Genomic DNA, 20599 nt, shown 5'->3' with positions numbered 1-20599 from the left:
AAATAAAATAGATTTTTTTTTTAATTTTCTTTCTTCTTTCTCCCCGACCTCTCTGCTTCTCCCTATCGTTTCTTTTCTTTGCCACGATCGGCCATGGCATGGTTATTCTTCCTCTTGGTTGAACGATGTGAAATCTCAGGAGGATCATGGTTATTCTTCCTCGGACGGGCTCTCTTATTCCTCGTGCTAGGCAGAGATGGCGGGTTTCATTCGAAAGACACTTCAGAGCCACCGTTCATTGTCTTCTCAAGGGCTTGCTCACCGGCGCTCCTAAGAATAGCCATTTTAGATAGGGAGGACTCGACTATGGAAATGGTTTCGAGTTTTTGAGGAGGAAAACAGTCAGCTATGGAGATGAATACGAGACTGAGTGGTGGAGACAGTGAAGGAAAATGGGTTTCGGTGAGAGTTTTTAAGAGGGAGGGAACCGTTTTTGGAGAGAGAAATACCAACTATGGAGATGGCTATGGAGGAATCGCAGTCGCCAGCAATGGTCTGAGTGGTGGAAAAGGGCGGCGATGGCACCTAACGATGGAGCTAGGCGGCGAAATGCAGACGGTGGAGGAGGATTTCTGGGTTTCAGGTAAGAGTTTTTATTTAAAATTATGTGGCATTAACGTGTTGGGGAAGAGTGGTTTGGGGATTGTGTATAAGGTGGTGCTCGGGAATGGGACTCCAGTGGCGGTGAGGAGATTGGGTGAGGGTGGTGACCAGAGGTATAAGGAGTTTGCGGCTGAGGTTCAAGCCATTGGGAAAGTCAAACACCCAAATATTGTTAAATTGAGAGCTTACTATTGGGCCCTTGATGAGAAACTTCTTATCAGTGACTTCATCTCTAATGGCAACTTGGGTACTGCTCTTTTGGTCAAATTAATCTTCTTCTTCTTCTTCTTCTTCTTCTTCTTCGTCTTTGATGGTTTACAAGAATTTATGGGTTAATGTCAACAATGGAGATCTCTCGTGCATATGGTTTTTAAGGATTTAAAGCTTTTTTTTGGCAATCAATAATTAAAAATTTATCTGGGCTAAATGATGTGTCTGGGTTTGTACACGCAATTGGCCACGTAAGCATTTTTAACACTGTTAGGGGTTCAGGAGTGACGGAGACACAATTCATGTGAGTTTGGGTGTATTCACCGCAAAAAATAACGATTGGGTGTAAAAATGGAACAACGTGAAAACATTGGATATTTTCGCCGGTAAAAACCCTTGATATAAATATTCATATAAACTATAGAATTATAATTCATTTTATTATATATATATTAAAAAAACAATGAACCATTTTTTATTTAAATTATTGGCAATGTTTACACCTTTACAACTAAGCAAACGTGCATTGCACGTTTATTCTACCTAGTATATATATATAGGAAACTTCTGTTATGCAGTCGTACGGAACACCCACACAGCTACGATTTTTATATCTATATATATATATTTTAAAACAGACACACGGCTGAACTTTTGCTCTGAAAAAAAAAAGCTGCAAAGAAGACTAACAAAATTTGAAAAAAAAAATTAAAGTTTTAATATATTTTATTTGTTTTGCTTCACATGGCTGAACTTCTGTTCTGAAAAAAAAAATGCAAAGAAGACTAACAAAATTTGAAAAAAAAAATAAAGTTTTAATATTTTTTTATTTGTTTTGCTTCACACAGCTGAACTTCTGCTCTGAAAAAAAAATATTAAAACTTTAATTTTTTTTCAAATTTTGTCAGTCTTCTTTGCAACTTTTTTTCAGAGCAGAAATTCAGCTGTGTGATGCAAAACAAATAAAATATATTAAAACTTTAATTTTTTTTTCAAATTTTGTTAGTCTTCTTTGCAGCATTTTTTTCAAAGTAGAAGTTCAGCTGTGTGTTAGTTTTTTAAAAAATATATATATAAAAATCGTAGTTATACGGGCATTCCATACGCTGGCAGAGCACAAATTTCCTATATATATAAAGTTGACATATTTAAATAGCCTCCCAAGGGAAAAGAAAACATTTATATATATATATGGAAGACTTCTCAATGGTTACTACCCATAGATGAGTACTAATAATTATGGTGATGTGGAAATATGGTGACTTGGTATAGCAAGTCACCAACATGTCATTTTGATTAATTTAGTTATTATTTTTTTTATCATAATTAATCTTTATATAGAAATTTTAATCTTTATATAGAAATTGACATAATTTTAATTAGCCAATATGTAAGTCCATATTGCTTTTTTAATCTCTCTAATCTGTGATCAAATGTAATACTAATATTGAGACCATTATATCATGTTTATATAAATTTGAGAGACTATTATTCATTAAAAACATTCATGATTCTGAAAGATTAATTTGACAGATTAATTTTTTACTTTTTAAAACAGGTCACAAACATGATAAGGTTCCTAGTGGACAGCTACAATACACCTATCCCAGCCATACTTGAGATCCCATCCAAGGATCATCCATACGACCCTGCTCATGATTCAGTTCTTTCTTGAGTCAAGTACCTCTTTTCTGCTGAATCTGTGGCCTCAGATAGACGTTGAGAATTGCCGATATTCTCTTAGTGAGATGGCAAAACAACATAGCAGTCAGTCTGTAATGCCCTGAATTCTCCGATGTGTTTAACGGCATGAATAGTAGGCCGGGAGGGCCATACTTGCTTAATTATGTTATTAATTGATAAAATGCATGTATATGCTGATTATATTATGATATGATGTGAAATGCATGCATGTGAGTCCATATTTCTAATTACAGGGGTGTGATGGTAATTTGGCCCGTTGAGGGTAAATTGATTATTTGTATGCATGTTGGTGATATATCTTGAGACCACATTATGATGTGGGTTTGTTCGAGCCATTTGGCATGAGACGATCAAGGAATGTTAATTATCGGTTTGGTCATAATAGGCTTAAGCTCGGGGCTCGGGGTGGGTCTCGGGGTGTTTTAATGATTAGATTGTTACCGGGCATTAAAGGGTAACGGGATGTGGATTATTGGTGTTTGAGTATATTGAGATTAGCGGGAATTGGGAAGTGTTAATTATGATTAACGGTGTAAATGGAAAGTGCCAAAATTACCCTTGAAGTGGCTTTAGAAGCTTTAAAAGACCTAGGGGTATATTGGTCATTTGGGGGTTTGGATATATATGATGTTTAGAAAGCTGTAGAATAAACAGAGTAAAACAGAGGCATTTCTTCTCCTTCTCGTACCTTCTCCTTCCTTCATTTTTCCTTGTGAATTTTTGTGATCTTGTTGAGGATTTGAGCTTAGGAGCTAGGCCTTGGCACTTTGGGAGAGTGTTCCACTGTGGAAGAGCACCATAACCTGAACTTGAGGTAAGCTTTTAGCCACTAGTTTCCATGTGTGCTCTGTTTTCGTTTTAAGATTTCAGCTCTAGATTTTGGTGTGGAAAGTTGGAATCAAGGGGAGTTTTTGTGATGTTTAGGTTGGGTTATGATGGGGGAGAGTTATGGGTGATGTTTGGAGGTTTAAATGGGTGTTTGGAAGAGGTTTTGAGTTGGTTTGAAGGGCTGGTTCTAAGGAAAAACGCAGGAGGATGCTTGCTGGTGCATGCTGAATTCTGGGCATTTTAGCTTATTGAGCCGCGGCCTGGCATAGGTGAGCCACGGCCCAAAGTGCCTGTCAGGAGGGTGGCCGCGGCGCAGCTGGGGAGGGTCGCGGCCCAACAAGGCAATTTTGGCCAGAATAGTGTTTTTAGCATGAGGATTCAAACCTAAGGCCTCAGGGTTGAACCTACTACCCGGTTGAGTAGTGTTTGATGTCCCGGAGGTTAGGTTTTGGTTTGGGAACCTTTTATTGTTCAATTTATTGATGGAATCCCATAATTGGTTATGACCAGGTAACCGCTAAAGGACCAAAAGGTTGATCGTTCTCGGGGTTGTTCTTGTATTCATTCTAGCTCGAACCAGAGGTAAGAAAACTGCACCCCAAGTGTGACATGCATGGATATTCGTGAGGCATGTTGGTTGTGTAATATGGACATGGATTGAATACAGAATGCTTAGCATATGTTGCTCACTTGTGCATGGTACTGACTCATTAGTCAGATTTGGCAAAGGTGCTAGTATCAACCGTGAAGCTGTGACTCATTAGTCAGGTTTGGCAGTGGTACTGGGCACTGGTCACGTTGCACTGACTCATCAGTCAGAATTGGCAAAAATGTTAGCGTCAACTGTGAAGCTGTGACTTATTAGTCAGGTTCGGCAGTGATACTGGACACTGGTCACATAGCGCTGACTCATTAGTCAGAACGGCCTTAGCGTGGATCACGCAAGCCAACAGAGATTAGATCTAATTGACTATTAGCATTGAATGACTCAAGGAGCATTAATGCCAGACCGACCCCGAGGGTCGATGATTGAGATAAGCGCTTGGAGGCTAGTGGCTTACCTAGCAGCCACTCTCCCACTTGAATCACGTGATGTTCACTTATTTGTCTGAAAGCTTTATGCTCAATGTGATTATAATGATAATCATTTGATAATGTTTATATAAAGAGTTATGTTTTCTTGCTGGGCTTTGGCTCATGGGTGCTATGTGGTGCAGGTAAAGGGAAAGAAAAGCTCATCTAGCCTTAAGTGGAGAGCTGATGTGGTGATGTGTACATATGCGGCCGCTTGACCACCACGGCCAAAGAGTTCTCAGAGGAACTAGGGGGTTTACCCTATTTTTGCCGCTTAGGTCGGCGGGATTGTAAATTTAAAATAGTAGTGACCATTTTGTACTGAGAACAACTTGTAAATGTTTTGATTAGCTCTGCAGAGCAGTTTGTAATGAAAATCTCCATTTCCTTTTATCGGTTTTATTCCTTAACCTGTTAATTACACTTAGAGCACGTTTTTTACCAAAGGACTCGGGTAGCGAGTCAAATTTTCGGTCCACCGTTCACCGTAACTGTTCTGGGGTAGCCAGGGCGTTACACAGTCCTCAGGCTGATAGAGTTTATTATCTACTTTGGCTCTTGTGCTTAATATTCAGGCTGATAAATCTTGAATAACTAGTTTCTTTTTTCTGGAAATTCATTGAAGACGACCTCTTCTCTCAACTCCAATCTATGAGAAAATGTCTGATAATATCTATAAAGAATTATGAACAAAAATCTAAAGTGGATATCAAATGGGGATGGACCCAAGGAGCTTACTCCTTTCATCACCATAGCATAGATGATCACTGTGTGCTTAATATTCTTCTATACTAATTTGGGTTTTTGTTCTATGCCTAACAAAACATATATTTGGTTTATGAGAATTCAAAAAGTTAATATTTCAATAAGATACTTAATATAGATTTTTCTCTTTATATTCCGAGTATGATTTTTTTTATTAAAATACAATTAAAAATATATATAGATTTCTAATAATATAAAAATGTTTTGAAAAAAGTCAAAAAGTTATTGTTGTTTTTTTTTACATTATTTTTATATAATATTAATAACTTTGATGAAATTTATTTATTATTTTAATAAATATATTTTTCTCACTTTGAATTTTGAATATAAATACACAAATGAGTGATTGAGTATTTGAAATTTAAATGCTAATCATAGCCAAATTTTGTAATTAGTAATCTTATTAAATAGAAAATGTAACTTTTAATCTACCAATGAATTTTATTACGAGACAAATAAAAATGACATATATTGTGCATTAAAGTTTATTAGGTGATAGTTTATTTCAAATAAACATTTATGTAAATTTTAGTATTTAATGTTTTATTATAGAAAAAACCTATTATTAAAAATATATTGAATTTTTTAATAAAAACATAAAATAACAAAAAGATGTTTTAACAAATACTATATTTATATACAATATGTTAATGAATAATTTTTTTAAAATGTATATTACAAGCTATTAAATATATCAATCACCATTGTTATATTTGGAAACAAATAAAATAATATTTGTTCGTTAACTACTTAAAGGTATTGAATAAACTAATAGAATTATAATTTTCATTAATTAAAATTTTGAAATAATAAATATACACATACTAATGTTAAAATTATTAATTATATATAGAAACTAAAATATGTTGTAAAACTGTAACTGTTGCAAAACTATATTCTTTTTAGTGGCATTTGAAAAAATGTAACTAAAAATAATTAAATATCATTTTCAAATATTACGAAATTTTTAATAATAATGAATTACATACTTGTTTTTTATATTAAATTTTTTTTTAGTGACATTCTATAAAAATGTTACTAAATGATATTTCAGAAAATAAATTCCTTTTTAATGTATATTTGTAGACATTTTGATATAATAAAATTTTATAAAAACTTTCTAATAACAATTTAACATTACAATATTAGTTTATGTATACAAAACATCTACGTAATACACATAACAAATAAAACATATGTAATTCTATTTACAAAAGTTTACTAAAACAAAATACATAATTGTAGTATAGAGCTTTCCTTCTTCTTCTTCAATTTCTTAAAAAAAAAAATCTTCTAAGCTCTTAATTTTCTTTTGCAATTTGCATAGTCAAAATGCTTGCACTGGTAATTCAGACACCTCCCAAATCTCACAGAATGATACCTAGATATGCTCCCTCCATCAAGCCATTTCTTACTAACGATGCTATCTCTGCATCACTAAATTGAAATAATGCCTGCAAATCCAATAAAAATGAGGATGATAGTGAAGATTAAAATCGTACACTCAAAGAAATTTCATTATCAATATTCTATATCTTCGACATATCATAAGAAAATAACCCGGAAAAAAAGATAAAATGAAAATAATGAAAATAAGGATGAAATTGAAGATTAAAATATGACAAAAGTATATGAGAGCATTACCGCACAATGAAAAATATGGAAGGTGCGCGACACTGGGCTTTGAAGTCTTGACCCTAAGGTGTCCTATGGTGGTGGCAGTGACTTTCATATCTGTCTATAGAGCAAGATCGGAGCCGAGAATCCCAGAAACGCCGGCGACATTCAAAGTCAATATTTTTTAAAACCCAAAAAATAAATAACCAGTTTTTCTTTTTGAAAACTAGAATGTAGCAGTTATAACATTCTTGAGTTATTTTTTTATTAATATATAATGCTTATTTATAATACAAATTTCCTTTATAATGTTTAGATAAGATTTTTTTAATTCTTTAATTTAATAATTATATGACTGACATGTCATCAGGTCACTCTTATAAAAATTTAAAAAAATCACAATTTATTTTTAGAAATTTTAATTAAAAACTATAAATATAAACCATTGATCTTAATCCAATGGTTAATATCAAAGTAACCATCTATGGGTAGTAACCATTAAAAGTGCACCCATATATATAAATATATATATATATACATAGGACAATTCTTCTATAGGGGCTTCACTTTAAGTCCTATCGGTAGGGCTCTCAGTGTTTCTCGACCCGTGAACAGTTTTCAGCGCGACTTTTTTTTATGACCGTGTATATTGTAGCTATTTAGAGCATCCTGCAAATTTTCAGAAAATTTCGAATAGTTTACAGTACCGAAAACTAAGTTCAAACATGTTGTTTTCCACTCGCATAAAAAAAATTAGTCATGTGTAGAACAACATGTTTGAACCTAGTTTTCGGTACTGTAAACTATTTGGAATTTTCTGAAAATTTGTAGGATGCTCTAAATAGCTACAATATACACGGTCATAAAAAAAATCGCGCCAAAAACTATTCACGAGTTATAAATACTGAGAGTCCTACTACTAGAGCTTAAAGTGAAGTCCAATAAAAAAATTCTCATATATATATATAAAAATATTTGATATTTATGTGTGAAATTGTAAAAGGTGAGGAGGAGGAACATAATCATAATTAAAAGTTGATTGAGATATGAGAATATAATAAGATGATAATAATATGAATAATTGAATTGGAGAGAGTAGTAGTAGATAGAAATAGTAGTATTAAATACTTTGAATTGCGGCTCTCTATGTCCTAGTCTTGGTCATCCATGACATCATATATCATTGTTTTCTACCCCACCGGGCCACCGCAACCATCCCCTCTTTTTTTATTATATTTATTTATTGGTCCCATTCTTTCATAAATATCATTTTAAGTCCGATTGTTTTAGTTTGCCTTGCAGCATTTAATTCCCAATTCTAGTAGGCAGTAGTTTTTTTTTTTCGGTTGAGTTTTTTTTCCTTGGAACTCTCCCCCTTCCCAATTTTTTTTCCTTCTCATGTTATATCTAATCTAATTATATATATTGGATATGCATCTTATGATATATATATATATATATGTAAATGAAAATGAGTGGAACCAACCCAAGGAGTTCATTATTTCTTGAAGGAAAAATCTATTCTAGTAGTTGTGTTATTACACACTCAAATGTTTTATGTCATTTGATACCAGGACCTAATTGTTACAAAAGTTAAAAAATTTGGAATTTAAATACTATACATTAAAAGTTGGAGATTAAAGTTTAATACTTTTTGGAAAGATCAGGTTTTCTTGTGATATAGTAAACCATTTAATCTCACATGCCAAAGCAGGAGCTGCCCAGATGTATCACCAAAATAGTTAGACAAAAAGGTAGCAACTATCATTAATCATATAATCAGTACAAAGCTTTTTTGGTTTATAAATCGAATAAATGAATATATTCACCATGGATAATAATAGTACATATGTGGCTGAATACAGATGTGATCATTACACCAAGATGGCTTCTTCAAACAGCTAAACAGGTCGCTCTGATCTTATAATGCCACCAACTAATTCAATATTAAAATGCTATTTCTGAAATATATTGCTCACCAACTGTTAAATTTAATAATTGATATTATGTTTATCTTCCCAAGGGAGGGTGGTACCAACTCAGAGACAACGGAAAATAACATGTTCAGCTGAAAAACACATCAGTCTCTGGTTAACTATATTTACATGTGACACTCGAAAACATTTAATGACTTTTTCGAAACTAGGCTTCCCATCTAATCTTATAATATGAAGAGACTCGAATCTCAGGTTTTGTAAGAACAATCACATGTCGCAAGAAGATAATGCAACACAACCAACAATGAACTATAACACACCAAAGGAAAATAAGCTTTTGTGCAATTGAAAGTCATGGAAACAAAGATATTAACAATTTGGATTAGCAAACAGAGCATATGATTACATTTTATGATTGTACAACCTCAATGAAATTAGTGACAATTAAGCCAATCAATCGAACTCTTGGTCACATACAACAAGTTGAAAAAGTGTGATAAAGAGTTAAAAGATATATATACCGGTTGAGGGTTTCAAAGTAGGGATGAAAAAGAGGTAAAAACGAGTTAGTCCACTTCATCTTCTTCTGGCAAATACACTCCATGAGTTGTTTCGATGAAGGCTTTCGTTAAGCTTCTTAGCCCCATCGACTTCCATGTCAATAAGCTTTGGCAAATGATCAAACGCCCCTGAATCTACTATTTCTTTCCTACACTTACTTGAATTTACAATAGAATTCAAAACAGAAATCAAATACTTCTTGTCAAAATTAATTATTGAAGGACCAAGAAGTTGAACTGTACACTCTAAGGCTTTGTCTTCCTTGAGGAAGAGTTTCCTGTTTCCTGCATAAAGCATAAGAATTGCCAATGCCTGTGCAGCCATTTCCTTTTCCTCGCTAGACTTGGCTTCCAGCATACCAATTAATGGAGGTATTACTCCAACTTCTCCCACCTCTTTTCTAGCTTTTGAGCTAAAACTCAATTCACAAATGGCCCCAGCAGCAGCCAATCTCACACTAGCAACTCCACAACTCAATACTCCAACTAGTTTAGCTAGGAACCCCTCAGATACAAGAGCTTCACCAATAGATCTACAAGAAGCCAAGTTTTTCAATAACTCAATCGAAACCTCAATGCTTTGAATCGTTGGAGCACCATCCCAAAAGCTCTTCAAGCACTGAATACCACCTTCCTTTGAAACAACAAGTTTCAAGCTCTCATCCTCTGAAACCAGATTACTGAGACACCCAATTGCGTTTTCTTGTGCAACTAAGGTCCCTGAAGTCCCAATGGCAATAAGCACAGGAATGGCATTCTCCTCAATGAAATATTGCTTAATCTCAGAGAACACAGATATGTTTCTCAAAACCCCAACTGCATAAGCCTGTGCATAGGTTGACCCAGCTTGACAAATCTCCAGAAGTGAGGCTATTCCACCGCTGCACCCAATCATTCTGGCATTCTCTTCAGAAAAGCTAAGAGCTTTAAGAGCAATACAAGCTTTCTCTCTAGCGAACCCATTTCTGGAATCAAGAACTCTAAGCAAATGAGTGATTAACAAAGGCCCTTCTGCTAACAAGACATGGTTGGCACCATCCACGGTTGAAACCCTTGAAATTGCTGAGACCGCTTTCTCCTTAATTTCCACTGAGCTCGAATCGAGCAAATTGACAAGCACAGGCACAAAACCTTCAGCCACGGCCGTCAAAACGCTCTTATCGTCCTCGTAGAGGTAACCCAGCAAGGAGTCCATGGCTGAGTCTCTGGACTCGAAGTTCCCAATCTGCAAACGAGTCATCAGCAAATTACTCGCCTCGACTCGGACAGAGTCCATTATAGAACTCACCGACTCTGACCTACCATCCACAGCATTACCCTCTTTCCGAAGTGCAAGAGAATTCATGAAAATCCCCAAGTCTTTGATGTGGTGGTCAAGCCTTGCCGATACCGAGTCGAGATCGCTCTGGGTTCTGAGCTTGCCGTCTGAAGGGCTCGGGTTCATGCATTTTGTAGCGAGAGCCGAAGTGTCCAAAAGGGTCTGAACGACGGAATGAACGAGTTCTGAAACGAGTGAAGTGGATGATGAAAAGTTGGATAACTCAGAGAGGCCTGCGAGATGAGTTGGGAGGTTGGTAAGTTTGGTTATGATCACTGCCCATTTTCCTTTAAAGGCTAAAACTTTAGGTATCAATTCCATTAGTGAAGATAAGACCTTCTCCGCTTCAAGGAGCTGATGTTGGCTCTTTGGCGATTTCATGGCGGGGATTGAAGTCTCTCTTCAGTGTTGTTGACAGAGAGAAAGACACAATAGTCAAAAACCTTTACTTCTTCTTCTTTTGTTATTATTATTACTATTATTATTATTATTATTATTATTATTATTATTATTATTATTATTATTATTTTTTGGATTAGTAGTATGCTAAAGGAAAAAAAAAAAAAAGCCAAGACCTTTCAGCATTATTGAATTTTATTTTTAACAGTCAAGTTTCTAAATTTATAAATAATAACAACTAATTTTTATGATTATATTTATAATAAAAAATTATAATTTTATCCCTTAAAATTATCATAATTTATAATATAATTTTTCAATTTATCATTATTGATACTCTTCAAAAAATATCATAATCATAAAAAAAAAAAAAGGAATTATGCTAATAACACAAAAATTAATAATGATAATTGGTGGTGTTAGGATTGGATTTGGAGGATTATTTTTTGATGAGTAGCTAGGATGATGTTGATAGTAAATCCAACGGTGGATGGAGGCCGTGATGAAAGCAAGTCGGTAGAGTGTTTCTATTGGCAGTGGTATTCAAGTAGGTCATTTATGCCCTTTGGCCATTTACTATAGAAAAATACCAGATGAAGTTTGGACCAGTTAGTCGGGGACAACGAAATGACATAATCAATTACTACCAGAAAATGACAAAAAGTGCAAACCTCTTATTCAACTTTGGTATATTTAAAGGCTTACAACTCAATCGTAATTGTGCTAAAAGTTTTTTCTGAGTGCTGGGTGGTGGACAGTCGTTGAAGCTAAGTATGTGTAAGCAAGTAATAATGTTGTCATTCAACAGTTTTCAAATAACATTCATGAAAAAATGAGTTTTTTCTTTTTTTTATCCTCTACTCTTCACAAGCAGACTGTAGAAAAGGGGCAGTGTACAGAGACAAGCCAACTACAGACCATTAATTCCACATAACAATGGACCCCTTTAGGCTTCAGCATCATTACAAGTTTGTACATATATACACTACATCTGTAGTGAGAGCTTTATGACTTGGTTAGCATGACATGAGTAATATACAAGCACCATATTGCAGTGACTCGAAAAAGAAATATTGATCATGAGCCTATTATATATACGAGTCTATCAAAGTGACACTATTATAGAACGATGCTGCTATATAGAAATGAAAACATGCGTAAGAGAGCTATTGGCTCAACTATACTACTACTACTACTATATACTCTCAGTTCCAGAATGACCAAAGAAAGGAATCAAGTGGTCCTAAAAATTGCAATTTGCAAAGAGCCAAGGAAATGAAATGTGACACGCACGTCTTGGATGGGGAACAGAATAACGAATAGTCTCTGATATTTGATGTTCTTTTGTAGAGATATATATTGGAACAGTGGAGAGGTTTCGGTATATATTATTGTCTTCATCATCACTTTAAACATATATATGCGCGTTGAAATTCCAAAGAATTAAGTTGCCCTCATTGCTGTCGAACTCATATGATACGATTCACAAAATGACACAGGGTCAAAGGGTTAATTTCCTTTTCAACGATTTGTATACCAATCCCGATCTGATAGATGGCTCATGAATTGATTCAACGTAACCCCACAAGGTATATAAGGATCTTCAGTCAATTTGTCATGTATGCTAGCTTGTCAAGTTCTCATAGCTAGATCGAAACTTATTGCTACATTGCTTACAAATATTTATATATGGATATATATATGCGACCGCAAATTAAGTTTGGGAACTAAGAAAACGAAAGACAGAAGATGATATGTTGAAAAAGTAAGGTATATTATTCATAATATTGAAGCAAACTGGAGACAAGGGTCAAAATCCACACTTCATTTCGGAGCATCAAAGGATCATATAAATGTATATATGGTCAGCGAGCATTGTCCAACCATTGACAGAAAAAGATATTACTTCAACTAGAAAATGACAATAAATATAAATATTATTAATTATATAGCCCTTGAGCCGAGCCAAGAGGCAGAAATTAGGTCTGAGCAAATGGCAGGTGGACAAGTGAACACAGCAGAGTGGTTATATATTAACATAATATAATATAATATTACATAGAGAGACAGTCAGCATTTGTTGGAAATGGAGGGCAAGAAAACCCTTATCTTGGTTATCATCATCTAGACCTATCGCAGGACATGGGCGGCCATACGTTGGGCCATGCAAAAATTCTGGAATATATTCGACGACAGGAACTTTGATCATTGCATTTTCATTGCATATCATGCAGATTATTATGGCCATGCTAGTATTTGATCTTTCTTATTACTCCTACGTAACTAGCATTCCGAATATGCATTCACACAACCACACAATGCTCTATATATATTAAGCACCTCGGTCTTAGCCATCTCATTCAACATATAGCTAGAGAGTAGAGATAAGTGCTGTGATATATCTAGTGTTGTTTGAAACTAACGAGAAAGGAAGGATCGTCCTACATGAGGATTAAGAGCCTTTGTTTTGTAGCCAAGGATGACTTGCCTGCAGCCTCTTCAAGTAGTCTTAGACCCTCATTAACCGAGCAGTTTTTTCTGTAAATAAAATCATTATTGCATCATGATTGATTACCAGTATATATGTATATATATTATTTATATTAATCGAGAAGGAATCCTTGTGTGGTATTCGGGCAGTCTCCTTGGCTATCAAGACAGGCTCTTATCTCTCATGCTGGACCTCTTCTTCCACAAGTCGTACGTCTTCTTCCCCCCGGACAAGTTTAATGAAGTAGCTCATCGTCCAAAAAAAAGGGAGGTAACACTATCTTCTCTCTACTAATTAATGTTCTTTCTTTTTCGGTTGACACTTAGTCTCTTAATCGATCATGTTCTGCAATAATCCATTTCAGAAATGATAAGTGTCATTGACCACGGACGTATGCGTGCTCTACTGCGAGGTTGAGTAAAAGAGAGCCCTTGTATTTCGGAGTTTGAAGATTGATAAAAGATTAATCTTTATGCTTATTTCGAGAGAACTAATCTCTATTCTCTCTCTCTCTCTCTCTCTCTCTCTCTATATATATATATACTGGTGATTTCCAAATTCTAGCAGACCAAGTTTTGTAAACGTGTAGTCATTTCTTACTATCAAGTGAAAGAGTAGATTTTATTATCGATCTACGATTATAATGATATATTCATTAAAATTATGCACCAAAATATTATAAGTGCCAAGCGTGTGTTTGGTTAAATAAAATTGCCAAGAAACCATGTATCTTAAACTCTGAGTTGAAACCAGTTACAACATTCTTACCAAGGGAACAAAAAAATGAAGATAAAAATGTTTCAATTTCAAAACTTTAACTTAAAAGAGAGTTGTTTGTGGCTGATGTAGTATAAAGCATTGTCTTCAATTCTTAGCAATGCATGTCTACACTTGAATCTTTTACTAATAGTGATCCGTCAATCCAAAACCTTCATGTTAAGAGATATTTCACCCCAAATTTCCCGAAACAAGGTCCTCTTTCAATATTTTGAGGTGATGCAGTTTGACAACCATGAAGGGAGAAAATGTACAGTATATATCGGCAGAGATGCTACTGTAGAGAGGCTTCAAAAAGTGCCCCCACCAGTAGATTTTTGGTGTATTCCCGTGAATAGTTTTAATAGAATTTCTGTTATCACCGTATATTTTATAATTATTTAGAATACTCTGTCAAATTTTAGAAAATGTTACAAAAGCCTACATATCAGTTCCAATGCTACGCCTTGAAACACTTGGCCATCTCTCTTACATAATGATTATGGTTTATAAATCGAGTAAATAGTGATTCATTCTTATTTTATTATTGGATAGGTGTATACAATCCATTTTTACTATAAAAAGAGAAAAACTTTACCAAACCTTTATTCGGGGTTGGGGATATAATTTTTTTATGAATAATTTTTAATGTCAAAAACTAAGTTAAAACATATTTTTCACGCGCATAAAAAAAATTAGTCATCAAACAAATTCTTGTTTTGAACTTAGTTTTAGACACTATAATCTATTTAAAATTTTCTAAAAAATTACAAAATATTCTAAATATCTAATTTCACACCAAAAATATTCAAGGCTAGAGAATAATGTAAACACCTATAGTAAAATCTCTCTCTCTCTCTCTCTCTCTCTATATATATATATATATACACACACATGAAATTTATTCTTTTTTTATTTTTGACAGTTAATGCACCAGAAGGGGTAGGGCGTTCACGTTTCAACAAGGAAAAGAACACCGAAAATAAAGTCTGTGCTACCTTATCTTTAATCATTCAACACGGCCGGTCCAACAACTCAGACGGTCAGAACCACCTAATAGTGTAAAACAAACTACATGTGGCCAAAGAATCAGAAATGAAGGTCTTTGCATATGCAGCAAAAATGTCATTAACTAAGATTAAATGAAAATGCATACAGCTCAATCGTAGACTATATTTTGGCCAAAATTCACGAACATTTTTATTGTATGAACAATGATGATCACATTATGCAAACCAAGAAGCATAGATGTTCTAGAAATATTGTATTTTACAATAACATTTTGAGAATATATATATGTACGGGCATTCTTGTGTAATTTGTTCTAGTAATGGGTTCAGAGAGAGCGTGCGCAGAAGTGAAACATTCCGAAGTAAAAGTGTGAATTGTGTAGAACAGAGTTAAACTGCAGGCAGGGCAAAGCTTTCCTGCGTCCACTGAGGAGGATCCATCACAGCACAAATATCCGATTTCTCGAAGTCGGCAACCTACATTAGGATCAAACAGCAGAACAGAAACATCGTTAGTGTTCAAATACTAATCAAAACTTTTTCGGAGATAGTTCACTGAAAGAAACCAATAATAAAAACATGACAACAAGAGAAGAAAAACTCAGGTACCTTTTCTTTGCAACTCGGGCAAAAATGATATTTATGCCATAGACAGTCCATTGAAGGGCAAAGAAAACAAATTCCAAGCATCATTGGCATCATACAACCAATAACAGCTGCCAGACTTAACTTTGATCTGGATAAGAAGATAAACATTTTAATCTCAGTATGGCATAAAAGCTCAACAACGCCCAACTTAATCACACTGGAAATCAAAATTAATTGGTAGTTCTAATTATAAGACAGCCAACTTCAACGAGTATAATTCTTGGCCTAGCATTGAGGTTTGAAGAGACTTCCCCTCTTTCATTGGATAATCTACTCAAGCAACCAACATACTTTTGGATGAGCTTTATTTAAACTCTTATGATAATCATTGTTGCACTAAACAGTTACCAGTACCTTACCTTATTCTTAATTCTTGTACGGGATCACTTAATTCATGTTTAAAAGAAAACAGTTTTGTGTTCCATGCCCAGTAACACTACAAGTTACAAATGATAAATTCTTGTAAGATTGTACGAACAGCCTGTCATGTTTTATATTACAAATCCAAGAAAACTAAAATTACATGAACTTAAACAAAGCAACATTCAATACAGAATAGGTTCTCCAAGCATCATGAAAAATCTTAGACCTAAACCCTAAGATAAGATGGTCGAATTCCAATAACCAATTTCAATTTCCACCTATAAAACAAGGTACTAATTTGATAATTCTGAATAAAAATGAAATCTTTCGAAGGAGAGCGACTTAAAATCGAGGGGAAAGTACCTGACGGTGGTGAGACCAGAACTACCACAGTAGAGGCAGTTGAAAGGGGCAGGTGTGTCCCGGTAAATGGTCTGTTGGATCGGAACACCCTTAGGGTCCCCAAAGACGGCGTTTGGGGGGATCATTCCAGCTTGATAAGGATTCTGATGGACATAGTAGGGAACTCCGACGACTGGTTCGTCGTTCTTCGACATCTCCATCTCTTTCATTTGGGGATTTAGGGCTTTGAATTAGACGACTGTGGCTCCGATTTCCAATTTTTCAAATGAAGAATTAAGAAGAAACAAGTAAATCAAACTTCAATTAATTCGTACATAATTTTCTATGAATTAGGATACGTCACCAACGACGCGTGAGGAATACGAATTTACTAAGATTTCCCTCCGTCAAGCCGTGTTTTCTGACTTGTAGTAGGACACCAGGGGAAACTGGTTTCTGAACTTTCAACGAACCAATCTTGTTGTGTTGATGATGGTCCATCACTCAGTTGGGCCTGCTCGGGCTAAATTTTCTAGGCCCACAACAAATAACCAGCAAGCCCATTGTTATTTAAGACTTTCAATCAAAATAGTGATCTTTACAATTATATACATATAAAATAAAATAATTACAAAAATTACCTACACAATTTTATTTACAAAAATACATTACCACATCATCACAAAATACCAAATTTCAAGAATAATATACCAGAATTGGAAACATTTCCCAAATCTCGAATTTCTTATTTTTCTTGGTTTTCGAAAGTAGCATTTGGGTTACTTATAATGGCTACCAATTAGTTACTTTTTCAGAAAAAAGTTTATTTTTAACACATAATATTTCATATACATTTTGGTGACATCTATTTGTTGAAACTTTTTTATCTTAAAATAATGATTAGTTTTTTCAGGTTATATTATAATGTCTTATTATTTAAGATATTTTTACGTTACCTTTAAACCTGTTTTAGAAACTAATGAGTTATAGTAAAATATAACAAATTACTATAAAACTTTTCATCAAAAGTTATTTTTATTATGCTATATAGTAACTTTTTTCAATGAAAAGTTTTAAATATATTTTAGTCACTAATGTAATTTACATGTAAATAATAGTGTTTCTTTTATTAATTAAACAAAAAATAAACTTATAAGATAATTTCGTATTATAAAAAAAAAATACACATTTTGATTTTTTATTAAGAAATTTGTTTAACCAAATTAGAAAGCAACTAAATTGTTATTTTTTAAATACAAGAAAGAAGAAAAAAAAATTGGTTAACAAAATATAAAAGAAACTAAAATGTTACTTTTAATTTTGATTATCTTCTCTCACAACAGCGAAAAAACATATGCTTCCTACTTATCAAAATAATCACATTGAAGAGTAGGTTGTGATGGTACCACTCACGAGCCCAAATGACTAGTGATGTGACTGAATTTTTATTTTTAAATTTTGGAGAAGAGAAAGAAAAGAGAAATATATAGATTTGAAGAAAGAGAAAAATAATAATAAAAAAAATTGTTTGAAGGTATACATTAACTTATATGTGTAAATAATTATTTATATGTGATTTTTATTAATATTAATAAAATTTAATTCTTGTTGAAGGATGTAATCAATCCATAAAAATAGGGCTTTCAATTTTTTATTTATTTTATAATTAAGATTTTTATGTCTAATACAAAATATATAGACGAGATATATATCAAATAAATCAAACATATCAAAATCGTAAAAATATATATAACAAAAAAAAATGTTGTACTAGATGTAAACAAAAACTAGGTTACATGTTTTCATTGAGATGAATGCTGACAACAACTTTTTATTTAAACATTTTAGTCAACATTTGCCTCCAAAAACACGTGTTGGAGTATTTTTTTTTTACAGTGGCGCTCGTTGTAGTTACAACATATATCTTGCAAATTTTTAAAAAACTTTGAATAGTTTATAGTGTCGAAAATAAATTTGTGATTTTGTGAACACATGTGGTAACCGGAATATTAACAAATATAAGGTTTTCAACACTGTAAACTATTCATGATTTTTTGAAAATTTGCAAGAAGAATGTTGTAACTACAACAAACACCGCCGTGAAAAAAAAAACTTTGGCATGTGTTTTTTAAGGCGGAGGTTGACTAAGGGGTTGACCACAGCACTCTGCTTTCAATAATATTACTAAACTACATATTTATTGTTGATGCGGTTCTTCGGCAACAGGTAATTAATAGAATAAAGAGGGGGATTGGTGCTAAGTTGTGAACCGTAATAGATGAATGATCTTAAAGTAAAATGGTGACACGAATACTTTTTTAGGTGGTTCAAAGGTTAAAATCCTTCTAGTCCACCAGGTTAAAATCCTTCTTGTCCACCAACCAATATTATTGCTATCTTTATGATATTCTTTACAGGGTATTTCTTTATCAAATAAAATTCAACCCCTTGCAACTCCCAAGGTATCCATATTTATAGGGAGAGGGCACCTAGGGGTTGGCAAGGGGGGTCATCCCGTGACCTTCTTACCCATCATGTCACTTCTGTGATATTCATGATTAATTCATAAAACCTGACAATGAAGTGTGGTCTAATCAATAAGTAAGGGGGATAATGGGCTGCATGGCCCAACCCAGTCGTGGGTGTCTAAACACGTACGTTTATGTTGCGTGTCCGAGAATTCAGGGATATATCAGACACGTGATGTCTGATATATGCACGTTTACATTGCATGGTTGACTTTATAAGGGGTCAGAGATGCCAACTCAAGCTCGTGTCTCGAGCTTGATGTATTCTTAGCCCGTGGTGTCCATACCTCTGACCCGCCTCCTTAGTAATCTCACTAGGCCTTTGGTTACCTCGAGCTGGAGAGGTAGGACCTGGCAACAGCAGCTCCGGGCACGTGGCTGATATAATTATGCAATTTCTCAGCTCGCTAATAGCCCGTGGATATTTAGAGCGTACAATTATATTACAATTATTTTATTTTGGGATACTGGCAGCAATGATACCAACAAAAATTTAAAAGTTACACTTTAATACCCAAATCTTTTTTTTTCGGTTATAATACCTAAATCTACAATTTTGGTACAACCGTTAACTGCATGTTAAATGTGACACATTTTTATACTCGTAAATTTAGGTATTAAAGTGTAACTTTATAAATAATTTGGATATTATCGCCGCCAATATTCCTAAATTCTTTAAACACTATAAAAATCATTTTAAATTTTAAAAAATCTAAAAGATTATTAGAAACTAATTAATATAACTAAAATTTGCAAATTCGAAACAATCCAAATTAAAATTGAAACTCAAAATCATCCCAAAATCCATATTATTAATTAGTTTTTAATAATCTTTTAGATTTTTTAAATTTTAAAATAATTTTGATAATATTTAAATAATTTAGTCTAAAATAAGCCCAAAATTCATATGTGCCACATGGATACTTAACGGGCAGTTAACGGTGAGTACTAACGGTTGCACAAAATTTTTAGATTTAGGTATGTACGCCCTAAACATCCGCGAGCTATTGGCGGGCTGGATTAGGGCTCAATTCGATCTGCCACGTGTCAGACGTTCGTCCGGAGCTTTTGTATACCATCCCCTAGTTTAACTAGCCCGAGCTAGTTAAACTATCTAGCTAGTTCGCGGAGCCATTGTGTCGACTTGGTGAGAGCCACGAGCTGGTACCATTTTTAACTCGGAGTGCATCAGAGGTTTGACATCCCCGACTACTTGTAAAGTCAACCACGCAATATAAACGTGCACTTCTCAGACATCACGTGTCTATTCCATTCCTAAATTCTCGGGCACGCAGTATAAACGTGCGTATTCAGACATCCCACGACTGGTTTGGCCCATGCGGCCCATTATCCCTCCTTACCTATTGATTAGACTACACTTCACTGTCATGTTTTAGGAATTAATCATCAGTGTCACAGAGATGACGTGAGGGGTAAAGGGGTCAC

The 20599-nt window shown here is 34.2% G+C and overlaps 2 protein-coding genes and 1 long non-coding RNA gene across 3 annotated transcripts; 1 reads left to right on the top strand and 2 right to left on the bottom strand.

Annotated features, from left to right (window-relative positions):
- Positions 1-9314: 9314 nt before the first annotated feature.
- Positions 9315-10997, bottom strand: LOC133823831 (uncharacterized). The gene has a single exon (XM_062256679.1). It carries the CDS (start codon positions 10995-10997, stop codon positions 9315-9317), a length of 1683 nt encoding a protein of 560 aa, XP_062112663.1.
- A 1275-nt stretch (positions 10998-12272) lies between these two features.
- Positions 12273-14135, top strand: LOC133821028 (uncharacterized). Its single transcript, XR_009887268.1, has 2 exons — positions 12273-13776; positions 13871-14135. It is a non-coding gene; the product is annotated as an uncharacterized LOC133821028 (long non-coding RNA).
- A 1302-nt stretch (positions 14136-15437) lies between these two features.
- On the bottom strand, positions 15438-17076 carry LOC133822416 (GSH-induced LITAF domain protein). Its single transcript, XM_062254748.1, has 3 exons — positions 16647-17076; positions 15882-16008; positions 15438-15749 (listed from the first exon to the last, which is right to left on the bottom strand). The coding sequence occupies exons 1-3, from the start codon at positions 16853-16855 to the stop codon at positions 15663-15665; spliced, it is 423 nt and encodes a 140-aa protein (XP_062110732.1). The 5' UTR covers positions 16856-17076; the 3' UTR covers positions 15438-15662.
- Between the last annotated feature and the right edge of the window lie 3523 nt (positions 17077-20599).

Source organism: Humulus lupulus, chromosome 3 (genome assembly GCF_963169125.1).
Source record: "Humulus lupulus chromosome 3, drHumLupu1.1, whole genome shotgun sequence".
In the NCBI taxonomy this organism is placed as follows: Eukaryota; Viridiplantae; Streptophyta; class Magnoliopsida; order Rosales; family Cannabaceae; genus Humulus; species Humulus lupulus.
The sequence above is the reverse complement of the archived record's forward strand: the minus strand, read 5'-3'. Positions and strand labels throughout refer to the sequence as shown.

Coding starts and splice junctions, on each gene's coding strand:
- LOC133823831 (XM_062256679.1), bottom strand. CDS start 10,997: ATGAAATCGCCAAAGAGCCAACATCAGCTCCTTGAAGCGGAGAAGGTC.
- LOC133822416 (XM_062254748.1), bottom strand. CDS start 16,855: ATGAAAGAGATGGAGATGTCGAAGAACGACGAACCAGTCGTCGGAGTT. Junction 16,009..16,646: donor TCTGGTCTCACCACCGTCAG/GTACTTTCCCCT, acceptor CTTCTTATCCAG/ATCAAAGTTAAGTCTGGCAG. Junction 15,750..15,881: donor GCCCGAGTTGCAAAGAAAAG/GTACCTGAGTTT, acceptor ATCCTAATGTAG/GTTGCCGACTTCGAGAAATC.